The sequence below is a fragment of the Fukomys damarensis genome, unplaced genomic scaffold (genome assembly GCF_012274545.1).
Source record: "Fukomys damarensis isolate Sample0158 unplaced genomic scaffold, DMR_v1.0_HiC HiC_scaffold_21, whole genome shotgun sequence".
Classification (NCBI taxonomy): Eukaryota; Metazoa; Chordata; class Mammalia; order Rodentia; family Bathyergidae; genus Fukomys; species Fukomys damarensis.
The window spans coordinates 10977781-11003923 of record NW_022900933.1 but is presented as its reverse complement, the minus strand read 5'-3'; the positions used below and the strand labels follow the sequence as shown (position 1 = coordinate 11003923).

Below are 26143 nucleotides of genomic sequence, written 5' to 3'. Positions count from 1 at the left end.
CGTGGGAAGAGCAGCCCCTTGCTTATACTTACTGTCAAAGACAATTTGGCGAAATGGAGAGTAACTCCCTCTAGCTCTTCTACCCTCAATTATATCTCTTTTCTTGGCGATGTGACCTTCCACCTTCCACCACCTCTACTCCTTCAAGATAGAATATTTTTAAAACTTTAACAACAAACTTCCTAAAAGCTAGGTATGGTGGCGCATGCCTATGGTCCCAGCCATTGGGGAGGCTGAGGCAAGAGGATCACCTGAGCCCAAGAATTTGGGGCCAGGCTGGGCAATAAAAAATAAAACTCAGACTTCATGATGCTTGAAATTTAAGTGTGATTAAATTAGAAGGATATAAGCCAGGTGTGGTAGCACACACCTGTAATCCCAGCACTCAGGAGGCTGAGGCAGGAGGATTGCGGTGAGTTACAGGTCAGTCTGGGATACTGGACTTCATAGTGAGTTCAAGCCCAGCCTGAACCCCTGGCCAGAGCTCCTGCTGTCTGGCAGTGTTCAGTTCTATGCTCCGAGTGCTAGTGCACAGGTGCATTCACTTGTACCTGTGATTTGTGCATTACGTTATCCTTCATTTGAGTTAACACACTCAGGAGCATGCCAAGGAAAAAGCATTGAGTTTAAGTGCGTCGATTCTAGAGCTGGTCTTCCTGGCTCAGATCCTGGCTCACCCACTTACAAGCTCTGCAATCTTGGGCTTGTGTCTGTGTTACCTTGGTTTATTTCTTTACTTGTACAATGAGAATGTCTGCTTGTTTCATTATGCAAGCAGAAATTTTGGCAAATACTGTGTCTAACTGTACTGATTCCTATCTCCCTTGCTATTCCTCTTCCCACCTGCTTTACTCAGGGTGTGTTTAGAAAGGGAGAGGTGTTGGACAAGGGTCCTGTCTCAACTGAATGCTGGTAAAGATGAGGGGAAACACAGCAAAAAACCAGCGTCCACTCTCAGAGCCTCTGGATGTGTGTGAGAGGACAGGAAGGGATAAGTGGGGTTCACTGTTTACTCCATGTTTTTCTCTTGGATAGAAAGGGAGGCAAGCGATGGGAAAAGACCCCAGAAATCGTGCTCTAGCTCAGTCCTCCCTTTGAATCCATGAGGACACACACGTGGAAGAAGACACCTGCGGCAGGAGGTGTTCACACCTCCCCTCATCACTTACCCACCCGGACTTATTCTTATCCAGTGCTTCTTGGTGCCAGGCACTGGCCAAGTAGAAAGAAGACACAGCTCCTGCCTCTTGGAAACCCATGGACCTGACCAACAGAATAAGGAGAGATCCGGTGAGTCCCAAAGGGAACAACCCTAGACTCAAATCCAAAATCCCCTGCACTTGCAAAGATGGTTCTCAGTTTAGCTTGGAGGCAGACAGCCATAAGGAACAGTTTGCAGAACTCTAGAGAAAAGATGTTAGAAGGGATACAAAGCATCTACAATTACGGAAACACACAAATACCTTGCTAAAAACAAATGTTAAATATTACAATCCCAAACCTACATCTACTTACATTTTTTTTTTTTTTGTACCAGAGATTGAACTCAGGATCTTACACTTGCAAGGTTTCTTAAGGGAAAGATTCGCTCGAGACTCGAGACTCAGTCTCATCATACTTTCTGGGAGGAACTAATGACAAGTACCCAGGTGTGACTGTAAGTAACTTCAGTTATTATTCCTTTTCTTGGTGATGTGTAACAGTTCTGTATATATTAAGTAGACTTTGACTGCAACACAAGCTGTAAATATCTCACTCTCACCCCATTTCTCATTACTGCTTTGTGTGTAGTGGTTTATGTCATAAAGATTTTTTTCTTTTTTGGTTTTTTTGAGACAGGGTCTCACTATGTAGTTGAGACTGACCTGGAACTCACTATGGAGCCCAGGCTGGTCTCGAACGCACAGCGATCCTCCTGCCTCAGCCTCCTGAGTGCTGGGATAACAGGTGTGCGCCACAATGCCCAGCTATATAAGATTTTTTTAATTAAAAAATATGTTTTCCAGGCTGGGGATTTAGCTCAGTGGCACTACGTCTGCCTCACAAGTGCAAGGTCTTGAGTTCGATCTCCAGTACCAAAAAAACAAAATAAAACAAATACGTTTTCCTTTTTGGTTTGAGACTTGTCTTATTTGAAAGGTCTTGCCACTCTAAGATTATTTAAAAATGTATCCAGCGGTTTTTCTGAGGACTTTAATGGTTTCATTTTTTCCCGTTTGTATCTTCCATCTATTAGAATTTTGGTCTAAAGAGTAAAGTAAGGATCAAGTTTAATTTTTCCTTGCTGGATTCCTAGATGCTATAATATTTTATTTCACTTACTATTTCCTTTTGTACTTTGTGAGTCTATAGCCTATGGCCTATTAGCATTTAAAGTTTTCACCAAAAAGACCTATGTCACTTTGAAATAACTGGTTTATTTTTGTTAAATTAAGCACTTTGTCACAGAGTAAAGCTAGTTCTCAAACCAATATTGAGCAAACACGATCTGCCCCATAGCAAAGCCAAGGACCAACCTGACACCTGCTTCTTAGAAATGTTCCATGAGAGACAGACATAAAGATAGTCACAGGAAGTTGAACACATCCGAGGAATTGAAGCTGGAACAGACCTGAGTGATACTCAGCCATGATGAAGCTCTCACCACTTACAGCACCTTTGAGAAGAGCTCTCTGCTCACCTTACCTGGGTGAATTACAAGTCAGGTTTGCCTTTGTCCCCGGACTAAAACAGAAGGGCCTGTGTACCTTTGGCCTCTCCCGCCTATGATGCCTGCAGTGTCTAATCCCCTTTATGACAACCAAAAACATCCCCAGATATTGCGAACTTGCCCCATTTGGGATTCACTGTCTTACAGGATGTAGACCCTACTGGAAATTGCTGATATGTGTTTCTTTGCTCTGTCTTGTTTTGTTTGTTTGTATAGTGCTAGAGATTGAACCTTGCGGCTCTCTGGGGGGACCCCGTCCCGCGGGGAATAGGAGGTGAGAGCCGCCTCTTATTCGTGGGTCATCAGAGGCCGATCCGATCTTGAATGTCTGTGGAGGAAATCTTTAAGAAGTTAGAGTACACGGCCCAAGTCTGGTTTCTGATCAAAGGCTCTTTATTGGCTCAGCAAAACGATTATATACTGTTATCCCAGGGGGAAGGTTCAGCAAGCTTACTGGACAGTTCAAACAAATCCTCTACCAATCACATGAGTCACTCAAGCATTTAACCATACAGCAATCAGTATTTTACCAAATGTGGGGAGGGGTAAGTGGGAAGGCGTACATCAACAATTAACCCTATGCAATCTTTAACTTCACAACCCCTAGGGGCAAGTAGGACAGGGAAATACCACCTGCTTCCTGCTCCAGATCCCGTGACCCTGTGGTTAGCACAAAGGGCTATTCTTTCTGTAAGATTTCCTGTTTGCCCAGGAGCTAGACCTGCCAAAAGTCACGCATGTATGTAGTCTAGTGGGATTTTTCCACCGAGGCAAAGGCTAAGGTTGAGGGCAGTCTTCTTATGCAGGCCCAAGCAGTCTCTCACAGAACCTAGGGACTCATGCATGCTGAGCATGCACTCTACCACTGAGCTGCACCTCCAGCCCTGCAATGTGTATTATTGAAAGAGCAAAATAATGTTTCACACAGTATCCTGTTCTTTTGGCTTAGCTCTAGCCAAACTAATCTGCTTACTCTTTATATAAAGATATTAGTAACTCATCGGAGTCTGGGATTACTGGCCAATACTTTTGACCTTCAAAACTTTTTCTTCTCTCAGCTTAATTCTGTCTGCCTCTGATTACTCATTAGTGTCCAGTCTCTGAGATCTATATACACTTAACACATCAAAAAAATATCTCATAGCTGGGCGTGGCGGCACACACCTGTAATCCTAGCACTAGGGAGGCTGAGGCAGGAGGATTGCTGTGAGTTCAAGACCAGCCTGGGCTACATAGTGAGTTCCAGGTCAGTCTCAACTATACAGTGAGACCCTGTCTCCAAAAAAACCAAAAAAAAAAAAAAAACCCCAAAAACCTCATGAGTAAACTTCTCGAGTAATGTGAATGTTCTGTCTTGGAAGAGGTTTGGGTTACATGGATCTGTGCACTTATCAAATCAGCAAATATACACTTAAGACATGCATCTCATTGTTTGTTTTTGAGACAAGGTCTCACTACGTTGCCTAAATTGCTCAAGCTGGCCTTCAACTTGCAATTTTCCTGCCTCAGCTTTCATAGTACCTGGGATTACAGGTAGAGGCTACCACACCCAGCTTCATTGTTTGCAAATCTTACATCAAAAGAAAAAATTTAGAATAAATAATGAGCTCTAATTAGTGATATACATGCAGAAGTTTTTAGGGGGAAGTGTGCTGATGCTGTAATTTATTTTGAAGTACATTTATGAAATAAAGTGGATTGATGGATATAGGGTAGTAAAACAGACATTTAATGTACTTATTTTATATATGATAAAACTGGTACTATGGAATGTTAATACAGAATCTATGTAATGGATATATCGATGTTTGTGAAACTCTTAAAAATTTTATGAATATTTGAAAATTTTCAGATTAAAATGCCACAAAAGCCAAATGTGGTGGTGCTCACCTATAATTCCAGCTACTGGGGAGGCTAGGGCAGTAGCATTACAAGTTTAAGGCCAGCCTGGCAGCTTAGGGAGACTCTACTCAAAATATAGTATAATAGGGCTGGGGATTTAGCTCAGTGGTTGCCTGCCTCACAAGTGCAAGGGCCCGAGTTTGATCCGTGGTACCAAAAAAAAAAAAAGAAAAGAAAATACAGTAGCTCAGAGATAGAGTGTTTGATTAACATGCACAAGGCCCTGAACACACACACACACACACACACACACACACACACACACACAGAGTTGCAAACACAGAAAATTTCTGCATGGAAAATCAAGAAGCATAACATTTCATAACGAAAAGTTGGAATGCATTGCCTTTTTCATTTTTTCTGACTTTCTAATATCACAGAAATTTTCTTCTACTGAAAAAGCTTTGATAATTTTAGGTCCAACTTATTTATTTATTTTGGGGGGGTACCGGGGATCGAATTTGCACTTACAAGACAGGCAGCAGAACCACTGAGCTAAATTCCTGGCACTCCAATTTAAATATAATCTTCTTTGGGCAGGGGATTTAGCTCAATGGTTTCACTGCCTGCCTTGCCAGTGCAAGGACCCAAGTTTGACCCCTGGTGCCAATATATATATATATATAATTTTCAAATAAAATAACTAACTCTTAGGGAATACTCCCTGATTATTATTGAACTTGACACAATTTCATGAGTACTGCAAGATTTTGGTTCCAATAGAATTGGACGATGAGTCACCCCTACAGTGGATAATTAGAAAAAGAACACAGGGCTGGGCGTGGTGGCACACACCTGTAATCCCAGCACTTGAGAGGCTGAAGCAAGAGGATCACTGAAAGTTTGAGGACAGTCTGGACTACATAGTGAGATCCTGTCTCAAAAAAAAAAAAAAAAAAAAAAAAAAAAGAACATGGGGAACTGAGCAAGACAATGGAAAGTCTGAGCCCTGTGTCAGCAACTTGGTGACTTAGCAAGGCCTTGTCTCAAAATTAAATTTTAAAAGGGTTGGGGTTGTAGCTCAGTGCAAAGTCCCTGAGTTTAATTTTGAGTACTGCAAAAATAACTACATACATGAATGAATAAAGAAATAAATATTTTGAAAACTGTGCAACAGGGAATGGAACCAAATGTGAAGCAAAAAAGAACTTAGGGGGATTTTGCAATTACACCTGAATCTCAAACCAGCTTCAGGTGCATCTAGAAGACCCTGGGTACTTGGAAAAGTAATGGAAAAGGAATACTGTCAAGCCAAAAAGGCACAAAACAGATTTAAAGTTTCTTTGGGGACAAAGCTTTACAGAGTGAAATCTGTGTCATGGAATAAGAGAGTATAACCTATGGAAGAAATTACTACATTTTATGTCATTTTCTGACTTGTCCTACATTGCTCATTAATCACCTCAAAACCAGCAGACTATCTTTTTACACAGAAGTCATCATGATGGTATATTTCATTGGCGTACTATTTTTTTTAGTTTGACAAATGTATTGGTTATTTTAGTAGAGACATTAATCTCAGTCGTTTCTCTCATGTCGACCTTAGATTAGTATTTCATTTGGGTCAAAAAAAGAGTACATGGGAGGGGGGTGTTATTTTAACAAACAGTAAAATGGACAAAAATGAATAGTTTGCCTACATAAAAGTAAGTTGAAGTTAAATTCATGTATCTTTATGTAATTAAATCATGTAAGAGCTAGTAGTTTTATATACATTTCCATTGTTTTACTTGGGGCTTACTCTAATGTAGAACAACAACTTGTTAGGCATATGCACAGGTTTCTTCTCTGGAGTTACTACCTATTAAAAAAGATCAGCAAGTAATTACCGCCAATAAAATAGTCTGAAGTTGCCTCCAAATTTAACACTGTAGGGGGCTGGGGATTTAGCTCAGTGGTTCTGCTGACTGCCTTGCAAGCATAAGGACCCGAGTTCAATCCCCAGTACCAAAAAAAAGTTACTAAAGTCTTAGCCATTCCAGTTTAGAGAAAAAATAAAAAACAAAAAAAAACAAAAAATCTAGGCCAGGGATTAAGCTCAGCGGTTCAGTGGCCTGCCTTGCAAGTGCAAGGACCTGAGTTCGATCCCTCGTACCACAAAATAAATAAATATAAAAAAATTAAAACCAGCCAAATACCTAAGCTGCGTATACATTTAGATTTTGGTGGTGGTTTGTGTTAGATGAAAGAGCCCAAGCCCAAGAGAGGACCAGAACCATAATAAACCTTTATTATGGGGAGGACCTGCTAGGCTGTCTCTGAACAAAGGAGAGAAAGCAACAGGGCAGCACTGGGAGCTTCTTTTATAGGAGAAGGGTGGGATTAGCCTGAGCTGGGGTGGAGTTGAGTGAGGTGGTATTAAGAAATTGGAGGAGCCTGTGACATCACTAGGAAGGGGTTTGTGACATCACTAGCTGCTAGGAGGTGGCAAGTATTAGGTTGCTCTTTTGGTGGGAGAAGAGGCATGATGAGAAGAAGCCTGTCCCTTGTTGGAAGAAGCCATATTTTAACATGGAGGCTGCCATTCTATGTAGCAGCCATCTTAAGGCAAAGGAAATCTAACATTCCAGGCTTTTTGTTTTATGGTTGTTCGGTGAAGGTCTCTTCTCCTGGAGTGACAAAGGGGCGAAGGTTGGGGCTAAACCTGGATATGGTGGGGCAGCAGTAGGTGGGGGCTTCTTCCCTCTGCAGCAGTGGCTGATACCCCACCATGATGAGTTCCGTGACTATATGGTTGGGAAATGCCCTCATGCGTTCCTGCAAGAAATTTTGAAAACAGCAAAACAGACACGGGCCTACCATGGCCAGAAGACACGCAGGTCAGAGGGCCCACTGAGGGAAGTAGTCATGGCATAATCTGGTGGAGCCAGAAGTAGTCTTGGGTCATTCCTCATGTACCCTATTGTTTCTTAGGGTTTTGATGCATTGTTGTAATTCTTTAATCTTTGCCTTGACTATGCCTGATTGGTTAACAAAATAACACTCATGCCAGGGAACTCAGTGGTTCCACCGCTTTGCCCTAGTTCAATCCCCGGTACCAAAAAAAAACCAAACAAAACAAAACACTCTTCACGTAGAGCCTGGCACATTCCCCCTTGGGCTGCTGTTAGCATGTGGAGGGTAGGTCTATTTTGGAGCATGACAGCTGCTAGGGAATTAATCTGGTCCTGGATTGTGTTTAGGAATTGGCTTTTCTTGACTATGTCTTCTGAGATCTCTATTGACAGTGCTGGGTAGAAATATGTAGAGGTAGAGAAACCTGCTATACCCATCATTATGCCAGTGAGGACCCCCACTTCCATCAAGAAGGGGACCGGGAGGGGGCCACCCTCTTTGTTGACCTTTGACCGTGGGAGGATCCTTTCAAATATCTGGGATTCCGTGTAGGTCAAGGGAGGGCTGAGAAACACTGGTAACAGAAAATTTCAGATCGGTTGAGGCATCAGAAAGCCTCCTGGCTGCATATGAAGTACAGGCTGTTGGATAGGCAGACTGGGTGCTCTCCTGAGATAAAAAGGGAGCAAGCAAGGCAAGTGATGTGGTCATTTTGCCCCATGCATGTCAGGTTAGTGGTTTGTGTAGGGATTGGGAGACCCATATCAAAGGGTCCCAGAACTGTGGATAAATTGCCAGTATTTGAGGCAGATTAAAATCTAGGGGGACAGGAATTGGAGTGAAAGAGCAAGGATAAACAGACATACAAATCCAACAATCTGAGATGTTGACAGGGAGATAGTGGAGGGTGGTAATGAATAGGTGTTATAGCCTTTTTTGAGACTGGGTTATCTGGTTTACCACTTGGAGATCTATCCCTTTATAGGGAGGTGGAGTGGTGGGCCTCAAAAGTCCATCACTAGTGCCTGTTCATTGACTACCTCTTTTGGTTATTCTTTTCTGCTGGGTGTTTAAGACCAAGTTAAAGTGAGACCTGTGTTAGTCAATATGGACATCTTGCTGTCTGTCAAGTTCAGTTAAGTCTCTTTATTTTGGAACCGTACATAGATCCTCTCAGCTCCTCAGTCAGTGTCAGCTGTTAGGATGGGTAACAGCCTTACTTGACCAAGTTGCTTTCAGTGAAAGTGTGGGAGATTTTTTTTTCTCTTGATGACTCTCCTTTAGCACACGTTATATTTGTCCTCTGGTGTCCAGCAATCTCCCTGTTCGGGAGGTTGGGTGACTTACCAAAGATGTAAGGCATTGTAGAAAAGGTCCCTTCATACCTTGGATCTTTGATGACCTTGGAGGACCAGGTCCAAAATATTGGTGATCTTTTTATCCCAGTTACCTTTTAGTGGTGGTCTCTGAACTTTGGTGTTTGAACACCCAGAAGAGAAGATCGGTGACATCAATTGTACAGTAAGAGCTTAACTATCATAACTTTATCTGGATAGCAAGCACCCTGAAATCTAAAATACAGCTTGAGGGCTGTTATTTTTATCAATCATGGTTGTTCTAATAGTTGATTTCCTGTACAATATTAACAGAAAAAACTTGGAATCATGCGAAATAAAGCTCCTGAGGGCCGGGGATTTAATTCAATGGTACTGCTGCCTTGCAAGTGCAAGGTTCCAAACTTCTGTAAAGGAAACCACCAACAAAGCAAAGGAAATCACCAACAGAATAAAGAGATAACTTCTAGAAGGGGGAAAATTTGTCAGCTGTTTCTCAGACAAAGGACTAGTATCTAGAATATGTAAAGAACTCAAAAAAATTAGGTCCCTCCTGCCAGAGCCCACAATATTGATTATACCCCAAACACACTGTCAGCAGTCCAGGCTGCAAAGGGTTAAATCCCTCGACTGGCTTACTTTAAGAAACGAGTCCGACTGAAACTATGTGACTCACAGAAGTATCTTATGAGCAGTGTGGTAGCACACAGGTTAACATGACCTCCCCGCTCACGGCCACAGCTGAGACCAGAATAATGGCCTAGGAAGCTGTGGTGGTCAACATGAGATAACAGCTGTAGCCGAGGTTGAAGTAATAGCACCCAAATTCCCTTCCCACCATTAGTGCCATCACAGCTTGAAGGACAAGGCTCTAATTACAACCATATATATTGTCTATCTCGCTTCTAATTATTATTATTAGTAGTAGTAGTAGTACTGGGGGTCACACGTGGGTCCTTGCTCTTGTGAGACAGGCAGCATCACCACTGAGCTAAATCCTTGGCCCTCTCGCTTCTAATTAAAAAATGCTTTGACTTCTCTTTAAAGCCTTGCCTGCATTAGTTTCCATGGTAATTTCATGTACTGCACATCCGTACATGCACCCTTACCCTGATTGACGAATAATAAAATTTGGTGGAAGAGACAGGCTAGTGCCTTTTGCCAAAGGAGCATTGGCCGTCCCAGTTCACACTTTCTCTTTAACTCTGTCAAGTTTTTCTTCAACCTTGCATCACACACTGGGCAGGTGGGGACTAGAGACTTACTGCAGGAGTCTCTGGCAGCTCCAGATTTAAAGACCCAATCAGTAAGCACGTGAAATTAACAGACACTTCTCAGTTGAAGACGTAAAAGTGACCAAAAATTACATGAAAAAAATGTTCAACATTGCTGGCCACTTGAGAAATGCAAATTAAGACAACACCGAGATTCCACCTTACTGTAGAAAAAATGGCTAAGTTCAAGAATCAAATAGTAATGATAAATGCTGGAGAGACTATGGGGGAAAAGGAACCCTTCTTCATTGTTGGTGGGAATGTAAACTGGTACAACCAATTATGAAAATCAGTATGGAGATTCTCCCCAAAGTTAAAAATATAAATTCCACTTGACCCTGTTATTCCCCTTGTGGGTATCTTCCTGAAATAGTTAAAGACATCATATTACAGTGATACATGCATACCCTTATTTATAGCAGCACAATTCAGAATAGCTAAATCATGGAAGCAGCCTAAATGTCCATCAAAAAAAATGACTAACAGAAGATGACTGGATAAAGAAAATGTGGTATTCATACGCAATGGAGTATTGTTCTGCCATAAAGAAGGATAAATTTGAATCATTTGTAGGAAAATGGATAAACTTTGAGACCGTAATATTAAGTGGAGTAAGTCAGACACACAAGCTTAAATATCACAGGATTTTTCTTATATGAGAAACCCCAATATACAAATGAAGTGCAAAATAAACGACAAATGATAGGAAAAAAGAAATAAAAGCTATTGTAATCCAGTATGACCAATGTACACCTTGATTTAGGATAATTTTGTGTGTTTTGTATGTGTTTTGGTCTGTTAGTCTGGCTGTTAATCTATGTTTATGATATTAATGACTAAAATAAATCTGATGCTAGGAATATATACAAATATATATATATACACTCAGATGCTACACTGAGAAGTAATACAGGTGACACCAGTCATCAAGAAAATTATATTTTATTATCAAGGAACACACAAGCAAACACTAGGAAGATTATGACAGCTACCATCATTACTCAAACTAGACACAAGAAAGTGATTCTCCAGAGAATGTCTTGAAGGACCAGTTGGTGCTTCTGCTCCACTGAACGAGGAATTCCTGAGGAGGAAAGGTTCGCACTTCCCCCACCCCACCAACTGTCAGAGTCCAACGGCTCCTCTCCTGGGTAATCAGCTGAATGAAGAATCTTCCCAGACACCAACATTTTTTCTCCAGCTGGAACAATGTGGTAATTGTTAACAATGATTGGGGAGAAAGTAAACCAGAAGCTGGACTTGGCCCTGGAGTGATGGAAAACTGGGCAGATTTCACAAGCTTCACTAGTGGCCAGAGGGCTGTGGGAGGGTTTTTTAATGATCCCACACACCCGGGCCTAGACAGTCAAAGATTTATCTTGCACTTCTTGCGTCACCTCAAAGCGCCTGCAAACCGCGCCTTCCCAGTGGCCCCTCCCGTCACCGCCAAGCTCTGGACTACGTTTCCCAGAGGGCTTTGCGCCGGGGCGTTGCCGTGGAAGCCGAAGGGTATAGAAAGGGAAGCTGTAGAGGCGGCCGACCCTATATCCACTGCGCCGCAGCTCGCCGAGATGATTGTACTTCTGATTCTCTTCCTTTTCTTCCCCTTCCTCCTGTATGTGGCTGCGCCCCAAATCAGGTCTGTGTAAATGTATTGCCCTCTACTGCGAAGTCTTTTCGGGGGACACGAATCCTTACGGAAGCTCTTTTTTGCAAGAGACTTTCCCTGGGGGTCCCCAAGATGGCCGAGACTTCTAGTTAAGTGGGTTGCTAGTGAGGACCAGGTGTTGGCGGGGCGGGGAGTGAGGTCCGAGACCGAGGCTATCGGGAAGAATCTGCGGTCCCGAGCATCCTGCTCTCCTTCTCCTGGCCCCTTTTCCCATCCAGCATCACCTGCCCCCAGCTCCAGGGAAGCCCGAAGGCAGGGCTCCCCCAGACGCTCGAGTTTACGGCTTGGCGGGTGTCTGACGCTCGTGTGGGACGTCTCTCCCAAAACAACCTTAATTTCCCTCTTTACTCTCACGCCTTGAACCAGCCCTGTCTAACTTTTTGTTTCTAGACTTTAAAGAGCAAGCGAGTGATTCTACTTTCTCTCTGGGAAACTGATGGTTATAGTGACATCTGTAATTCGCTGCACGCTCTCCTTTGCTGCTTTTCCTCTGGGCAGATGTTAGGGACGGAAGTGAAAGGGCAGAGTGATTTTAAGAGTCCTTTCCAGCCTTTGGAGCCAAGAGGGTGGGGGATTTGAGTTAAACGCTGGTGGGCCAGGAAGGAGAGGCAGGGAGAACGAGGCAAACTGTCTCTTGAAAATCAACATAGAACGCCCAGCGGGCAGGCCGCTGATTGGTTCTGAGAAAGTCACCCGTAGTGACGGTGGGCCAGTGACTGAAGAGACGCACTTCTTCCTCTCCTGGCGCTCGGTCAGAGTTGCAAGGGAACTTTGACCAGATTCACCTCTTGTCATTTCTTTATTGTAAAGTTGGTCAGGGCTGGGAATGTGGTTTAGTTGTAGATTGCTCGGCTAGTGTGCACAAGGCCCTGGGTTGGATCCTTAGCACCATAAAGGAAAAAAAAATCAAGAAGGACCTGCTTGCCTTGCTGCTTATTTTTCCATCCCTCCCTCGTGACCTCGTCCAGTTAGTGTTGCTTTGGGATTTTTTCTCCTCTCTGAACTTTCATTGCTCCCATTTCTGGGCACACATGGGCGCTCATAGTCAAATGAAAATGTACATAGTTTTTAAAATCTCTTCAGGCTGAAAATTTAGCTCAGTGGTGCTGCCGCCTGCCTCATAAGTGCAAGGTCCTGAGTTGTCCCCGGTACAAAGAAGCAAACAAACAAACTCTTTTCACCACGAGATCTACTTGTCCACATAGAATCTCAATGAAAAGTTGAACTGGAACCGAAAGTAGTGCTCATAACCCAGTGAGATTTTTTTTTTTTTTTTTTTTTTCTGAAAGAGCTTATGCTCCAAGGTCTTTATTCCCCAATCCAGCTAGAGAATGAGAACCAGGAAAGAGCTGGGGTTTTTTCCCCCCAGAGCTTTATTTTTATAGTTGGTTGTCTCTTTCTTTCTTTTTCTTTTTGTATTCAGAATTGAACTCAGGACCTTGCACTTATGAGCGAGGTGCGGTGCCACTGAACTAAATCCCCAGCCCTGTCTCTTTCATTTTTGCTTGTTCAGTAGAAGAAAGGGCTAATGTAGAATAGTCTATAATTCCCGGAGCTCCAGCTGACGGGATATGGGTTTGTTTTCTGAAGAGGTGACTATCAGCTGGATACCATGAGTTAGTTTGCTCCCTGTGGCCTCTTTGGACTATGCAGGTAGCTTTAGCTGTTAGGAGTGTGCACCTTGTAATTGCAAGTTTAGTAAAAAAGACTGAAATAGTTCAAGGCCAGCTTGGACTACATACAGGATCCTGTCTCAAAAAAAAAAAAAAAAATGAAGGAAGGAAGGAAGGAAGGAGCTCTTTGTCAGGTGTGATACTTGGGAGACCAAGGTATGAGGATCACAGATTCAAGGCCAGCATAGGCAACTTAGTGAGCCCCTGTCTCAAAATAAAAAAGGAGATGTAGCTCACTGGTAGTGTTCTAGGTTCAATCAGTACTGTAAAAAACAAAACAACAATAAAACACAGTCAACTTATCAACAGATATTTTATTCCCAAGATTATAGAGAAAAGAAAAATCTGAGAACTGCTAATATGCGTTTGTACATTCATTCATCCTTTGGAAAGGCTGTATAATGTAGTGCTTAGGAATGATGACTATAATTGGACAAACCAGGACTTGAGCCCCTACTCTCCTTTATACTCATTTTTTTCCATTGTCTTTTTTTTTTTTTTTTTTTAACCATCCTTTGGATTAAATCTAGGGCTCCATCAATGCTAAGCACACATTCTACCACTGAGCTACATCCCCTGCCCCAGTCTTATTTTTAAGTATGTTAATGTGTTTTTTCCCTTATTTTGTTTTGTTCTAGATTCACAAGCTTTTGTAATTATAAATCTTTGAATTGGATTAACCCATTTTCTAGACCATAAAATGCCACCTGTGGGCAGATTGACAAGAGACCAGTTCTTTTCTCTTCTTGATTGACTCTTGTGATTTTCTAAGCCAAAAATGCTTCGCAGAGAGCTCAAACTGAGTCAGGTGCCTGGCAAATCAAATATTCCTCCAGTTGTGGTGCTCCAGGGAGCAATTGTAAGTTTTGCCCTTGTAATAGAATCACCTTTGTCCTGAGCAAGAGCAAAAATCTTTAGTCTTTTCTCATTTTACTTAAATTTTATTTATTTATTTACTTATTTTTAATTTTGGGGTCTCACCATGTAGTTTGGGCCAGGCTTTATTTTTAATTTACTATGTAGTCCAGACTGGCTTTGAACTCGGCAATCCTCTTGCCTCAGCCTCCTGAGTGCTGGGATCACAGGCTTGCGCCATAGCCATTCCTTAAATTTATAAAAGAACAGCAGTGAAGCCTGATGTTACACACCTATAATCCTATCACTCAGGAGACTGAGGCAGGAGGATCATGAGTTTGAGGCCAGCCTAGACCTCACAGTGCGATCCAGGCTAACCTGGGCTACATTGTGAGACACTGTCTCAAAAAAAAAAAAAAAAAAAAAAAAAAAAAAAAAAAAAAAAAAAAAAAAAAAAAAAAAAGAAAGAAAGAAAAGAAAAGAAAAAGAAAAAGAAATAGTGAAGAAACCAAAGCAAACCTCAGCCTTGGGCTCTGAAGACATAGGGCGTTTCCAGAACCCTCAGCTAAGAATGGATAATAAAGAGCTGATGAGTTCTCTTCCACTGTCTGCAGGAAAATGTTGGCCTTTGGGGTGTGCACATCTACTGTCCAGCTTCCTGGGAAGGTCGCTATAGTCACTGGAGCTAACACAGGCATCGGAAAGGAGACGGCAAAAGAGCTGGCTCGAAGAGGCAAGTTCATCTGCTCTTGGTTCCCACTACTTTCATTTCATTCCTTACAGTGGTGGTTGTTCTCATTGTTTCTTCCTTGACTTAGAATTCAAGAACCTCTGAACCCTTTGATTTGCTAGTCTAAACCTAGTACAATGCTGTACATAAAATGGGCACTAGGGCCGGGGATTTAGCTCAGTGGCACCGCACCTGCCTCACAAGGGCAAGGTCCTGAGTTTGATCCCCAGTAACAAAAAAAAAATCTCATATAATAGGCATTTAAATCTCATTGATCTGTTTTTCTTTATTGATTTGCATCAAGTGACTCTTTTAGAAAGTACATGTAAAAATTCCTGTTTTTTAAAAAAAATTGCCACATTCTAGGCTCAGTGGTAGGACACTTGCCTAGCATTCACAAGGCCTTGAGTTCAATCCCTAGCACCAAAACACAAAACAAAAAGCAAAAACCCAAGAGAAAATAACATTTGACATCAGTTTTAAGTCTATAATACCCACTTAAAAATGGAACTGACAGCCAGGAGTGGTGGCACATACGTGTAATCTAAGCACTCCTGAAGGCTGTGGCAGGAGGATTGTGAGTTTGAGACCAGCCTGTGCTACTTAGCAACTTTATGAGATATGAGATCCTGTCTCAAAAAAATAAATAGAAGTCTGGGGATGTGATGCAGTACACAGGCCCTGGGTTCAATCCTCAGTACCACAAAAAGAAGAAAAAAAAATGACAGCACTGACAGTTTCTCTTTCATATGTTGGATGACAGGAGCCCGTGTATATTTAGCTTGCCGGGATGTGCAAAAAGGGGAGTTAGTAGCCAGAGAGATCCAAGCCATAACAGGGAACCAGCAGGTGTTGGTGCGGAAACTGGACCTGGCTGACACTAAGTGTATTCGAGCCTTTGCTAAGGACTTCTTAGCAGGTAAGTGCAGAATGAGAGACTGTATTGTGAGTTTATAATCAGCTTGGCAGACTTGGATGAAAGGAAAACATCTTTCTCCCTCTAAAACACAGATATAGTGGATAAAATATAGCCAAAAACTTTCAACACACAGCTGAACTCATTTTCATCATTAGGGTGTGATTAATGTCAAAGGGACATCCTCAGGAGGCAGAAGAAAACTAGAACCTAAAAAGCCGTGGCAATGAGCAAGAGCTGAAGCTAAAAATCTCACAAGCATCTGAACTCCATAGGGATTTTTTTAGGCTCTAGAGCAGTGGTGGCAAACTGATGGCACACATGCTGCTTTCAGCTGTTGATCATTGAAGGCTCTGAAAGGTTCACCATCCCTGGTCTAGAGTCTAAGTACCCATACAGTGATAAGGGATGAGACCTCAGGCCCTTGGGAGCTGGCAGTGTGTATATAAGGCTGAGATTGACAAAGGGCCATCTGATCTGCAATATAGGAACTTAGAAAACAAAGCAAAACAAAACAGCCTGGGCACCAGCTAAGGCACATGACAAAAGAAGTTTACCATCTCTCCCGGTGTTGGACAAATAATGAGTCATCTGTAAGAAATTAGAAACCCTTGCTGGTATCTGTAGGGTCTGAAGCCATACTACCAAATGGTGTAAAGTCATCATCATCTTATTTTGTTTGCTTATTTGGGGGTGCAGAAATCTTGAGCTGAGGCATTAATGTAAAAACTCTATAATATTTCATCAGGCTTACCTCCTTATCACCATAGATCTTAGCCTGTCAGAGAAGAACTTCCACTGCTATAAACCCACCGTCATAAATTACCACGTAAGGAAATGAACCTTTAGAGTTGCAGATTTCTTTTGGGACCTGAAGCCCAGAGGCAGGGGTTCATATGGAACATCTGTTTTTCTCTTGCTTTGGAGTGTTTCCAGTCAGCTTTGGAAGTCTATTAGGAGAGATGGATGGAATAATTCCCAAAAGCAAAAAGTAGCCCCTGAACTGAAATACTGAGAAAGGCATTTGGGGGTATAAATGGAATTTTTCCCTATTGTAAAAGTATGTAGGATCCAACGAAAGTCTTACTATAAAAAAATACAAAATAAGTATGAAGAGGAAACAAAAGATTAAAGTTCTGCATCCCCACATTTAAAGCCCAGTTGTGAAGCAGATTTCTAAGATGTAACAGCTCTGGCTCCATCTTCTCTTCTGTGCAGAGGAAAAGCACCTCCACATTTTGATCAACAACGCGGGTGTGATGATGTGTCCCTACAGTAAGACAGCAGATGGCTTTGAGATGCATATGGGAGTGAACCACCTGGGTAAGAAATCTGTCCTTGTGACAAAGCTAGAGGGAACCTAAAGTTCTTGGAAAACTTAAAGGTCAGATTGAGCCTTCTTTGTGGAATGATAGAAACTGAGAGCCATAGTAGCCCATGTGGGAGTAGAAAATAGTTTAGACCTGCCTGAAAGCTGAGGCCTATGCGAGACTCTTACTTTTTAATCTATGATTTAAATGTGGTTTACCTTGGAGTTGTTTTTGAGTTTTTGTTTTTGGTCTTTTGAGATGGGCTGACTGTGTAGTTCAGGCTGTGAACTTACTGTGTAGACCCTCAAATCCAGGCAGTACTTCTGCCTCAGCCTCTAGAATGCTGGGATTACAGGCGTGTGTCACTATGCCCAGCATGGAGACATTTTTAACAGCCTTATTGGGGTGGAGGTCTATGTTCTTTTCTTACAAATGATCCTTGTGCCCAGCATCAGATAGATGCTAGCTGTATTTTTAAATTTAATTTTTATTTTATTTGGAGGCAAGATCTTGCTATGTAGTTCAACCTGGCCTTGAATTCACTATGCAGTCCAAACTGGCCTTGGACTTGTGGCAATCCTCCTACCTCAGCCTCCCAAGTGCTGGGATTACAAGTGGGCACCACCACACTCAACTAGGTCATCTTCTTTTAAAGAGTAGTGTTAACCCATGTTGGAATTAAGATTGGATTTGCTGTTTGTACAATCTAGACCTGTTTTATTTATTTATTTATTTATTTTAAGTCCAGACCTCTTCATAACCTAAAAGGGTATCTCATGTCTTTGGCTGTTTATATTTCCCCGACTCACTGAAATTGTCTTCTAGTTGATAATGAACATTGAAGCAAAATACCTTATCCCTGAGTTCTCTGCTTAGCCCTGCTCACCATTACTCTTCTTATCCCACACAGGCCCTGAACTTTATCAATCCTAGTTTTTCTCAACAGGTCACTTCCTCCTGACCCATCTGCTGCTAGAGAAACTGAAGGCATCAGCCCCATCAAGGGTAATAAATGTGTCCTCCTGGGGACATCACTTGGGAAGGATTCACTTCCATAATCTGCAAGGCGAGAAATTCTACCATTCAGGACTGGCCTACTGTCACAGCAAGTTAGCCAACATTCTCTTCACCCGGGAACTGGCCAGGAGGCTGCAAGGTGGGCTTGGGAATTAAGCAGGGAGACAGAGTCAATGAGAGGTAGCTAAAAGTCCCAAGGATGGAAACTGTTTCTGGAGCCCACACTGAATACTGGAGATCACTGGCTGGAAACAAGAAAATTCTGACTGAATACTTCACTAACTTACTAGCTGTGTAAACTGCAGCAGGTTACTTAACTTTTCAAACTTATTTTCTTCTATGTAAAGGCAGGTTGCTTTATAGGTTATTGTCATAATTAATTCAGGTCTCCTGAGCAAGTCAAGATGTTTTTGCTCCTAGTGAGTCTGTAAAGAATTGACCTGAATTGGTGCTAGATACAACCATAAAGATACAACCATAAAGATTGCACACTGGGGTCGTAGTCTCTCCCTCAAAAGGATCCAATAAAAGGGAAAGTATGCATCATAAGGGAAGGTTCCAAGCAAGTTCCTTCAGCATCATTCCTTAGCATTGTCTACTCTGAATTTCCAGTAAAGTGAAAGGACATCTACAGTGGGCAGCGCTCAGGAGTTGAAGCAGACAATTTAGGCTCTAGTAATCAGGCCTAGGAGTACCACTGTTGGAACAGGATCAACCTACCTACCATTCCACAGATGAGTTTTCCATACCCATGGCATTCTGTGCCCTGGTTAGAGGATTGGGGATGAGGTGGAGGACAAGATAGGTGCAGTCCTTTCCTTGATTTGGTTAATAGCTAACGGGGGAAATGGGGCCGGGGATTTAGCTCAGCAGTCCTGCCGCCTGCCTTGCAAGCAGAAGGAACCAAGTTCGATCTCCGGTACCAAAAAAAAATAGCTAACGGGGGAAAGAAGCCAGTGTTGATATAACTGCCACACAGAATATTAGTCTAGTAACATATTGTAAAAAGTGAAAATATTATGGAAGGTTACAGAATTAAAGGTGAAAAACACCTTCATATATTCCTCTCACCCTCTCACTTTTCTTCCTTCGGGTGACCACTGTCAACAGCTGCCTATGCACCTCCCCAGTCACTTTCCTTTGCATTTACATGTATACACGTTAGACAGAGATAATTGGAATTCTGAAATGGTTTCCATGTATTACGTACGGATTTGCCCGTATTCATTTTGTTAGGTACATGGTCTGTCATAGTATCAATGTGCCTTAGCTTCTTTATCCCTTTCCTTAACATCTAGATTACTTCCTATTTGCTGTTTAATCATAATTGTGTTAAATGTTACAAAGGAGAAGTGCAAGAGTCTCTCAAATGAATTTCAGGAGGGGGCAGAGACCTTATTCATTCTGAAGATTCAGGGAAGACTGTCTGAGGAAGGGAGTTGCAAGCTGAGCCCTGAAGGAGGCTTGGAAATTAAATGGGTTCTAAGTGCAGATGGAGTGAGAAATAGAGGCTCTAATGTTAGACTAGAGGGCTGAGTTTAGACAGGAAGGTAGGCAGAGGCCACGTCCTTAGAGGCCACAGAAAGGGTTTTAGTCTTAATTCTAAGAGCAGTGGAAAACCTCTGGAATTAAAACCTTTTAGAAATGGGCAAGAATAGATGCAGTAGGCAGTTTCAGTGGTCAAGATGGGAAATGAAAGTAGCTTGGAGGAGGGTGATGGAGTTGGAGGTTTGTAAACACTCCTGAGAGATGTTTAGGATTGGAAACCATAAAGGATATGCATGGTAAGGTAGGGAATTAAGAGCTACTCCTGTGTGCCCGGTTGGGTGTGTTTAGACCTAGTTCTTAAAAAGTAAAAACTAATTTTGCACCTCTGAGTCTGTATTACTCTGGGTCATCTGGGTTTAGGTAGACATGGAGTTGGCAGCACCTGATCTACAGCTGCGAAATTCACAGACTTGAAAATTCTGTTTTGTTTTGTCTTTTTCACAAACTTATACCAAAACTTATTTGGCAGCAAAGCTGTACTAGACAGAATATGTTTCATGTTACCTTTCTAAAGTCAGAAGAAATTTGAAATAGTTTGGGCCTCTAGTCTTGCAGTAAAGGATTAGGATCTCAAAATAGCACACACAAAAGTAGCGCTTACCTTGTATCACGCCACATTCTAAGCTCTTATATACACGAGTTCATCTAATCCTTAGAACAACCTTGTGAGTGGAGATTTTATGATTATTCTCATTTTAGAGATGTGGAAGTAAGTCACAAAAACAGGAGCTTATCCGTGGTCACACAGCTAATGACAGGAGTGACAAGCTGAGTCTGAGCAGTCTGGCTATAGAGTCCATGTTCTTAACCATTTCATTATGCTGGCTCTCATAGTCAGGCTGATGCTGAAATAGTTTATGCTGTACATAAGAAATGTGGGCACCATAAAATTATAGAAAGGGAGTTTAGTGAGCCATGACAGTTCCAAGTTTGGGTAGAAAATGATGACCAAGGATATCCAGGAAACAGACACAGCAGCCATAAGCTTTGGGAAACCAGACGTGTGGGGTTATGGAAGCCAGTAAAAAGAGGACTTCTGGTGGGCACACTGTCAGCCCACCACTCAGGAAGCTGATGCAGGAGGATCGCTGTCAGTTCAAGGCCAGCCTGGGCTCCATAGTGAGTTCAAGGCCAGCATAAACTTCAGTGAGACTGTCTCAAAAAAGGGGACTTTAAGAAGGAGGGGGTTGGTGATGTACAGTGCTGCTAAGAAGCTGAGTCCTGGCTCTGCTGCATCGAAACTTAACAACTTCCTGGGTCTTAATCTATGAAGTGGGGGTTTAAATTATTGTGAATAGTGCTTGTGATGTCACCGTAGGCTGGGAGTCATAAGTGGTGGTCACAAGTTTATTCACATGCTATGCTCTCTTTGGCAGTTCAATAATATCAAGTCCCATCTTCCTCTCTACGTGCACATTCCTCCCCAGGCTCTGGCATTACAACCTATTCTGTCCACCCTGGCTCAGTCAGCTCCGAGTTGATTCGGCACTCATCTTTCATGAGACTCATGTGGTGGTTGTTCTACTACTTCCTCAAGACTCCTCAGCAGGGAGCCCAGACCAGCCTGTATTGTGCCTTAGCAGAAGGTCTTGAGGTTCTAAATGGGAATCATTTCAGGTATGAATGTGTATGTTTTTTAAATAATTTGAATTTGTCTGGTGTGCTATACCTTTTTAAAAAATACATTTGTCTACTCTTGCTTATATCTGTTCTGTCTGTTGTATTTTTGTTTTGTTTGATCTGTTTTCTGTAGTGCTGGGGATTGAATCCAGGGACTCCAGCATGCTAGGCAGGCAAGTGCTCTACCACTAAGCTGTAGCCCCAGACCTTTTAAAATTTTTATTTTGAAACAGTATCTTGCTAAATTGTTCAGGCTGGCTTGAAGTTGCAATCCTCCTGTGTCAGAAAGATACCTGAGTGGCTACACCAACATTGCCATTGACTTTTTTTTTTTGTTTTTATTAGTTGTTTTTTATTTTTTGTTTTGTTTTGGTAGTGGGGATTGAACTCTGGTCCTTGCACTTGTGAAGCAGGTAGCAGAACCACTGAGCTAAATCCCTGGCTCCATTCCCTGGCTGCATTTTTTGCTTTTTTGAGAGTAAGTACTCCAGGCTGGTCCTGAATATGCTGTGCCTCAGACTCCTGACACCAGGATTATCTAGCAGCTTCTGTCTTTTGACTCTAAGGTTTTTATATTTTAACAGAGAAATTTAACCCTTTCATAAGTTTTGTGGTACTGTCAAGGTTTGAATTTTTCATGCCATCTTTTATATTGATAATTATGATTTCCATGTATTTTTTTTACTGACTTTTTTTTATATTGGTCCAATTTTTAAAATTCCATTTTTAAGTCCTAGTGTTTCATTTTTTTTTAACATTTTTTCTGGCTGGGGATTTAGCTCAGTGGTTCTGCCGTCTGCCTCGCAAGCACAAAGACCTGAGTTTGATTCCCGGTGCCAAACAAAAAGTTTCAATCTGCATTCCTTTATTGTCTTTAGTATTAAAATAGTACCTATGGCATCTCTTCTTGAATAAACTTTTCAAACATTTTACTATAGAGAATTTTGAACATACACAGGAGTAGAATAATAAAGTTTGAGCTCACACATACCCATCATCTAGCCTCAACTGTCACTAAACTATGGCCAATCCTACCCCATCCTCATCCTCTACCTCTTCCCATATTTTTCTTCTCTCATTATTTTGAAGAAAATCCCAGACATGTAAGAACAACATTTTAACATATTTTTACCTCCACTTTTAAGACATCTTTGAAAGAACCTGAAATTTTGAGAAGGGGCTGCAAATAGCATTAAGGTTGGAAAGAAAGATAAACATGGCTAAAAAGCCTGTAGGGACAGACTTACAGAGGAGCCACTGAAGTTGTCTCAGTACAGACAGACAGAATCTAGTCTGTGCTGTAGAAAAACATCATTTGTTTAATGAATAAATGAATGAGTAACCCATTAAGAGAAAGAGTTCCTGATTTAGAGAAATGAAAATTGGAGTGGTAAGGATGGTTGCATAAGACAAGCACTGAGAGGCTTTTTACCACTGGATGACTAATTGAGTGTGTGTCTGCTGGAGAATTTGGTAACCTGGGTTTCAAGGCTCGGTGACTAGCAGGTTAATGATGACATTAACTGAGACAGCAGACACTGGAAAATAATGTGTGTAGTAAGGTACAGTGAAAATCTAGAACAAACGCTGGCCTTAGCACTGGCCTTGGAGGACCTGTGACCTCGAGGGTGCTTTCGGTTACGTTCCCTATCCCAGACCGAGAGCAGGTTCCATCCTGAGCCCTTTTCTTCAAGCCTGTCTTTCCCTTCCAGTGATTGCCATGTGACATGGGTCTCAGCCCAGGCTCGTAATGAGACAATAGCAAGGCGGCTATGGGACGTCAGCTGTGACCTGCTGGGCCTCCCAGTGGATTGACAGGTGGTGGCAGCTGGACACAAAAGAAGACTGCAGCAACTGATGCAGTACTACGAGCCAAAATGGTTCTCCAAGGTGGCCAAAGACAACACAAAGAGCAAAACCTTCCAGCCTTGCCTGATGGTGTCCAGTTGCGTCCCAGCGTATACTGCCAGATTTGCCTCTCAACACCTTGCATTTGTCCAGACCCACTTTCTTCCTCTACTTCTAGAGTTTCTGTCCATATTATTGAATAAGAAGACCTCATATAAGCTCGCAACTCTTATTTTCCTTCTGAAATACTTATGTGTAGAATTGAAGCTCTAGCATGGTTACGTGTGTGAATGTGGACTACTTTCTATCCTCTTTTTTTCACATTTTAGTTCCAACCAAAAAAAAAAAAAATCTTCAAGACGGGCCATGTTGCAGCCTCAGCTGAACCCCACAAAAAGAGTGGCCTGTTTTAAGAGCAGGGCGTCGTGGCACCAATATCAGAATTCTTCCGGGAAACTACTGGATCTGGATTATGGCCTGGCCTTAAACCTAGAGCCATTGCTGCTAAGACATTTACCCATGTCTAGACCACAGAAGAGTTACCTTTCTAAGATATTGTGGGATTTGGGAGTGGACAGAAGTAAAAATCAAGTTAAACTGTCATGTTTCTGCCTTTTCTCAGACCAATAAGGAGGTAATAAAAGGAATACTATGAGAAGATAGGACATCTGGCTTCAGTTACTGGCTTTAGTCATGTGGAGGCTTCCTTTTCATGCCTGGGGTTTTTTGTGTTCATTGTAGTGTCGGCAATCAAACCTAAGGCCTCACAAATGCCACTGAGCTACATATTCAGTCTTTTTTTTTTTTAATTTTGAGACAGGATCTCACTAAGTTCCCCAGGCTGGTCTCAAAACTTGCAGTTCTGCTGTCAAGAAGCTGGGGATTATCAGTGTGCATCACCACTCCCAGCTCTTAGAAAATCACAAGGGCCAGGCATCGTGGTGCAAACTTGTAATCATAGGACTCAGGAGGGAGAGACAGGAGGATCACAAGTTTGAGGCCAGCCTGGGCCACATAATGAAACCCCTGTCTTAAAAAAAAAAAAAAAAAAGATCCAGAAGAGGAAAGGGAAAGCTTTTCAATCATTATCATTGTATATATTTGTATTTCTTGTGTATTTGTGCAGCTTGGATTTTCACAAAATTCACAGTAGCTACTGTTATCAGTCATGTGCACTAGAAAAAGATTTAATGTAAAATACGTGTGTGTGTGTGTGTGTGTGTGTGTGTGTGTGTGTGTGTGTGTGTGTGTGTTACAAGGTAGGTTTACAATGGCCACCTGCAGAGTCAGGTGTGGAATCGTATAAAAGAGCTGTCTGTGTGCTAGAGGTCCCAAGGATCCAGTCAAAAGTTGAAGGCTTGGAGCTGGGCGTGGTGGTACATACCTGTAATCCCAGCACTTTGGGAGGCTGAGGCAGGAGGATTGCTGTGAGTACTTCAAGACCAGCCTGGGCTTCATAGTGAGTTCCAGGTCAGTCTCAACTACCTAGTGAGACCCTGTCTCAAAAAACTAAAAAAAAAAAAAAGTTGAAGGTTTGGAGTGCCCCATGTGAGTCTGTATCAGGAAGCCAAAGGGTGTGTGCTGGAAGCCAGGAGATGAATGTCTCAGGCAAAGACAAAGACAGGCTCCTCCAAAGAAACAAGTGAGCCTTCCTTCTTTCCCCTGTTTATTCCATACATGTTACAAGCATATTGATTAGCGCACCTCACACTGAGGGTGGGTCTTCCATCTTCTGTATGTCCATGCAGTCACACCCAGAACTACGATAAGCCAATCAGTTGGGCGTTTCTTACTCAAATTGACACAACAATTAACTATCACAGCCACAAAAGAACAATGTTAAACCAGACCCTAGTGCAGGTTAACAACAGGAGATCAAGCAAACCAGTAAACCAGTGTCATCCTATTTTTGATATAAATGAGGACAGCTAAGTGAAACATTCTATAAATGTTGACAATGACCCAGCAAGAAGCACAGGAATAGCAGGGAAAAAATTGAAAACTCCTGGGAGATAATACACGATAGGGGACTAGTTTAAGGATTAAAAAGAAAAGCAAGGCAGGAATAGAACTGAGGATGAGCATCCTAATTAATATGACTGATGAGGCTTTGTCTTAACCAATGAACATGGCTGGGAAAAAAACAAAAATAAACTCCAATTTGTATTTAGAAAAATTATAAGGACTGATAATGCTAAATACAATCTGTTTGATACTTTTTCAAGACATTTCCTTCCATCATCTTGACAGGATTAAAAATACCAAATTAGTAGCTGGTAGTGTAGCTCAGTGGTAGTGTTACCAGGTAGTCCCTTGTAAAAGTACCTCACCAAATAAACATTACTTGGTTTTGTAGTGCTTGCTTCTCCTCCTGGAGTTGGTTTCCAGGTTCTTCTCATCTTGAATAAAGAATTGGATGAAACAAGCAAAAAATGGCAGCAAAGTTTATTTGAAAACTAAAAGAAGAGTGAGACAGAAACTGGCTCTGCAGAGTGAGCTTGGGCTGAGTAAGAGGGAAAAGCTAGATAAAAGGACACCCTGGAGGCCATAGTGCAGGATATCACCATGAAATTCACACTAGCAAGCTCCTCATGGCATCTCTATCCTTTTATGCCATCCTAACCTCAAGGAAACCCTTGAGAACTTCTAGATACTGGTTCCGAGAGGCAGTGCTGGGATTCTACACCTCAGGCTGAGGTCAGGTCTAAGCCGTCCTCCTGAAATACTACTTGAGTTCTTGAGAGAAGTCCATGTGCAGAGCTTTGGGAACTGTTCTGTTCATTTGTTCTGTGATCTTGTAATTAACAGGTCGCTGATACACCCAAGTCTGTCTCAATAGAGCGTGCATGAAGGTCTGGGTTCCATCCCCAGCACTGGGGTGAGGGGTGCGGGGAGATAAAAT

General features: G+C 42.2%; 1 protein-coding gene across 3 annotated transcripts; it reads left to right on the top strand.

The window, feature by feature from the left end:
* Positions 1-11199: 11199 nt before the first annotated feature.
* Rdh11 (retinol dehydrogenase 11) lies at positions 11200-23842 on the top strand. Of its 3 annotated transcripts, none has more exons than XM_010645342.3 (7): positions 11200-11269; positions 14867-14985; positions 15746-15901; positions 17117-17221; positions 18155-18364; positions 21201-21390; positions 23106-23842. In XM_010645342.3, the coding sequence occupies exons 1-7, from the start codon at positions 11265-11267 to the stop codon at positions 23206-23208; spliced, it is 888 nt and encodes a 295-aa protein (XP_010643644.1). In that variant the 5' UTR covers positions 11200-11264; the 3' UTR covers positions 23209-23842. The 3 variants fall into 3 exon arrangements, with proteins under 3 accessions (XP_010643644.1, XP_010643642.1, XP_010643643.1); XM_010645340.3 differs by lacking the exon at positions 11200-11269 and adding an exon at positions 11522-11694; XM_010645341.3 differs by lacking the exons at positions 11200-11269; positions 15746-15901 and adding an exon at positions 11536-11694.
* Positions 23843-26143: the final 2301 nt, after the last annotated feature.

Excerpts from the sequence above, each read along its gene's own strand:
- Rdh11 (XM_010645340.3), top strand. The coding sequence starts at position 11,627 with ATGATTGTACTTCTGATTCTCTTCCTTTTCTTCCCCTTCCTCCTGTAT. Across the intron at positions 14,986-15,745 it reads AAAAGAGCTGGCTCGAAGAG|GAGCCCGTGTATATTTAGCT; the intron begins GCAAGTTCATCT and ends GTTGGATGACAG. Across the intron at positions 21,391-23,105 it reads CTAAATGGGAATCATTTCAG|TGATTGCCATGTGACATGGG; the intron begins GTATGAATGTGT and ends TTTCCCTTCCAG.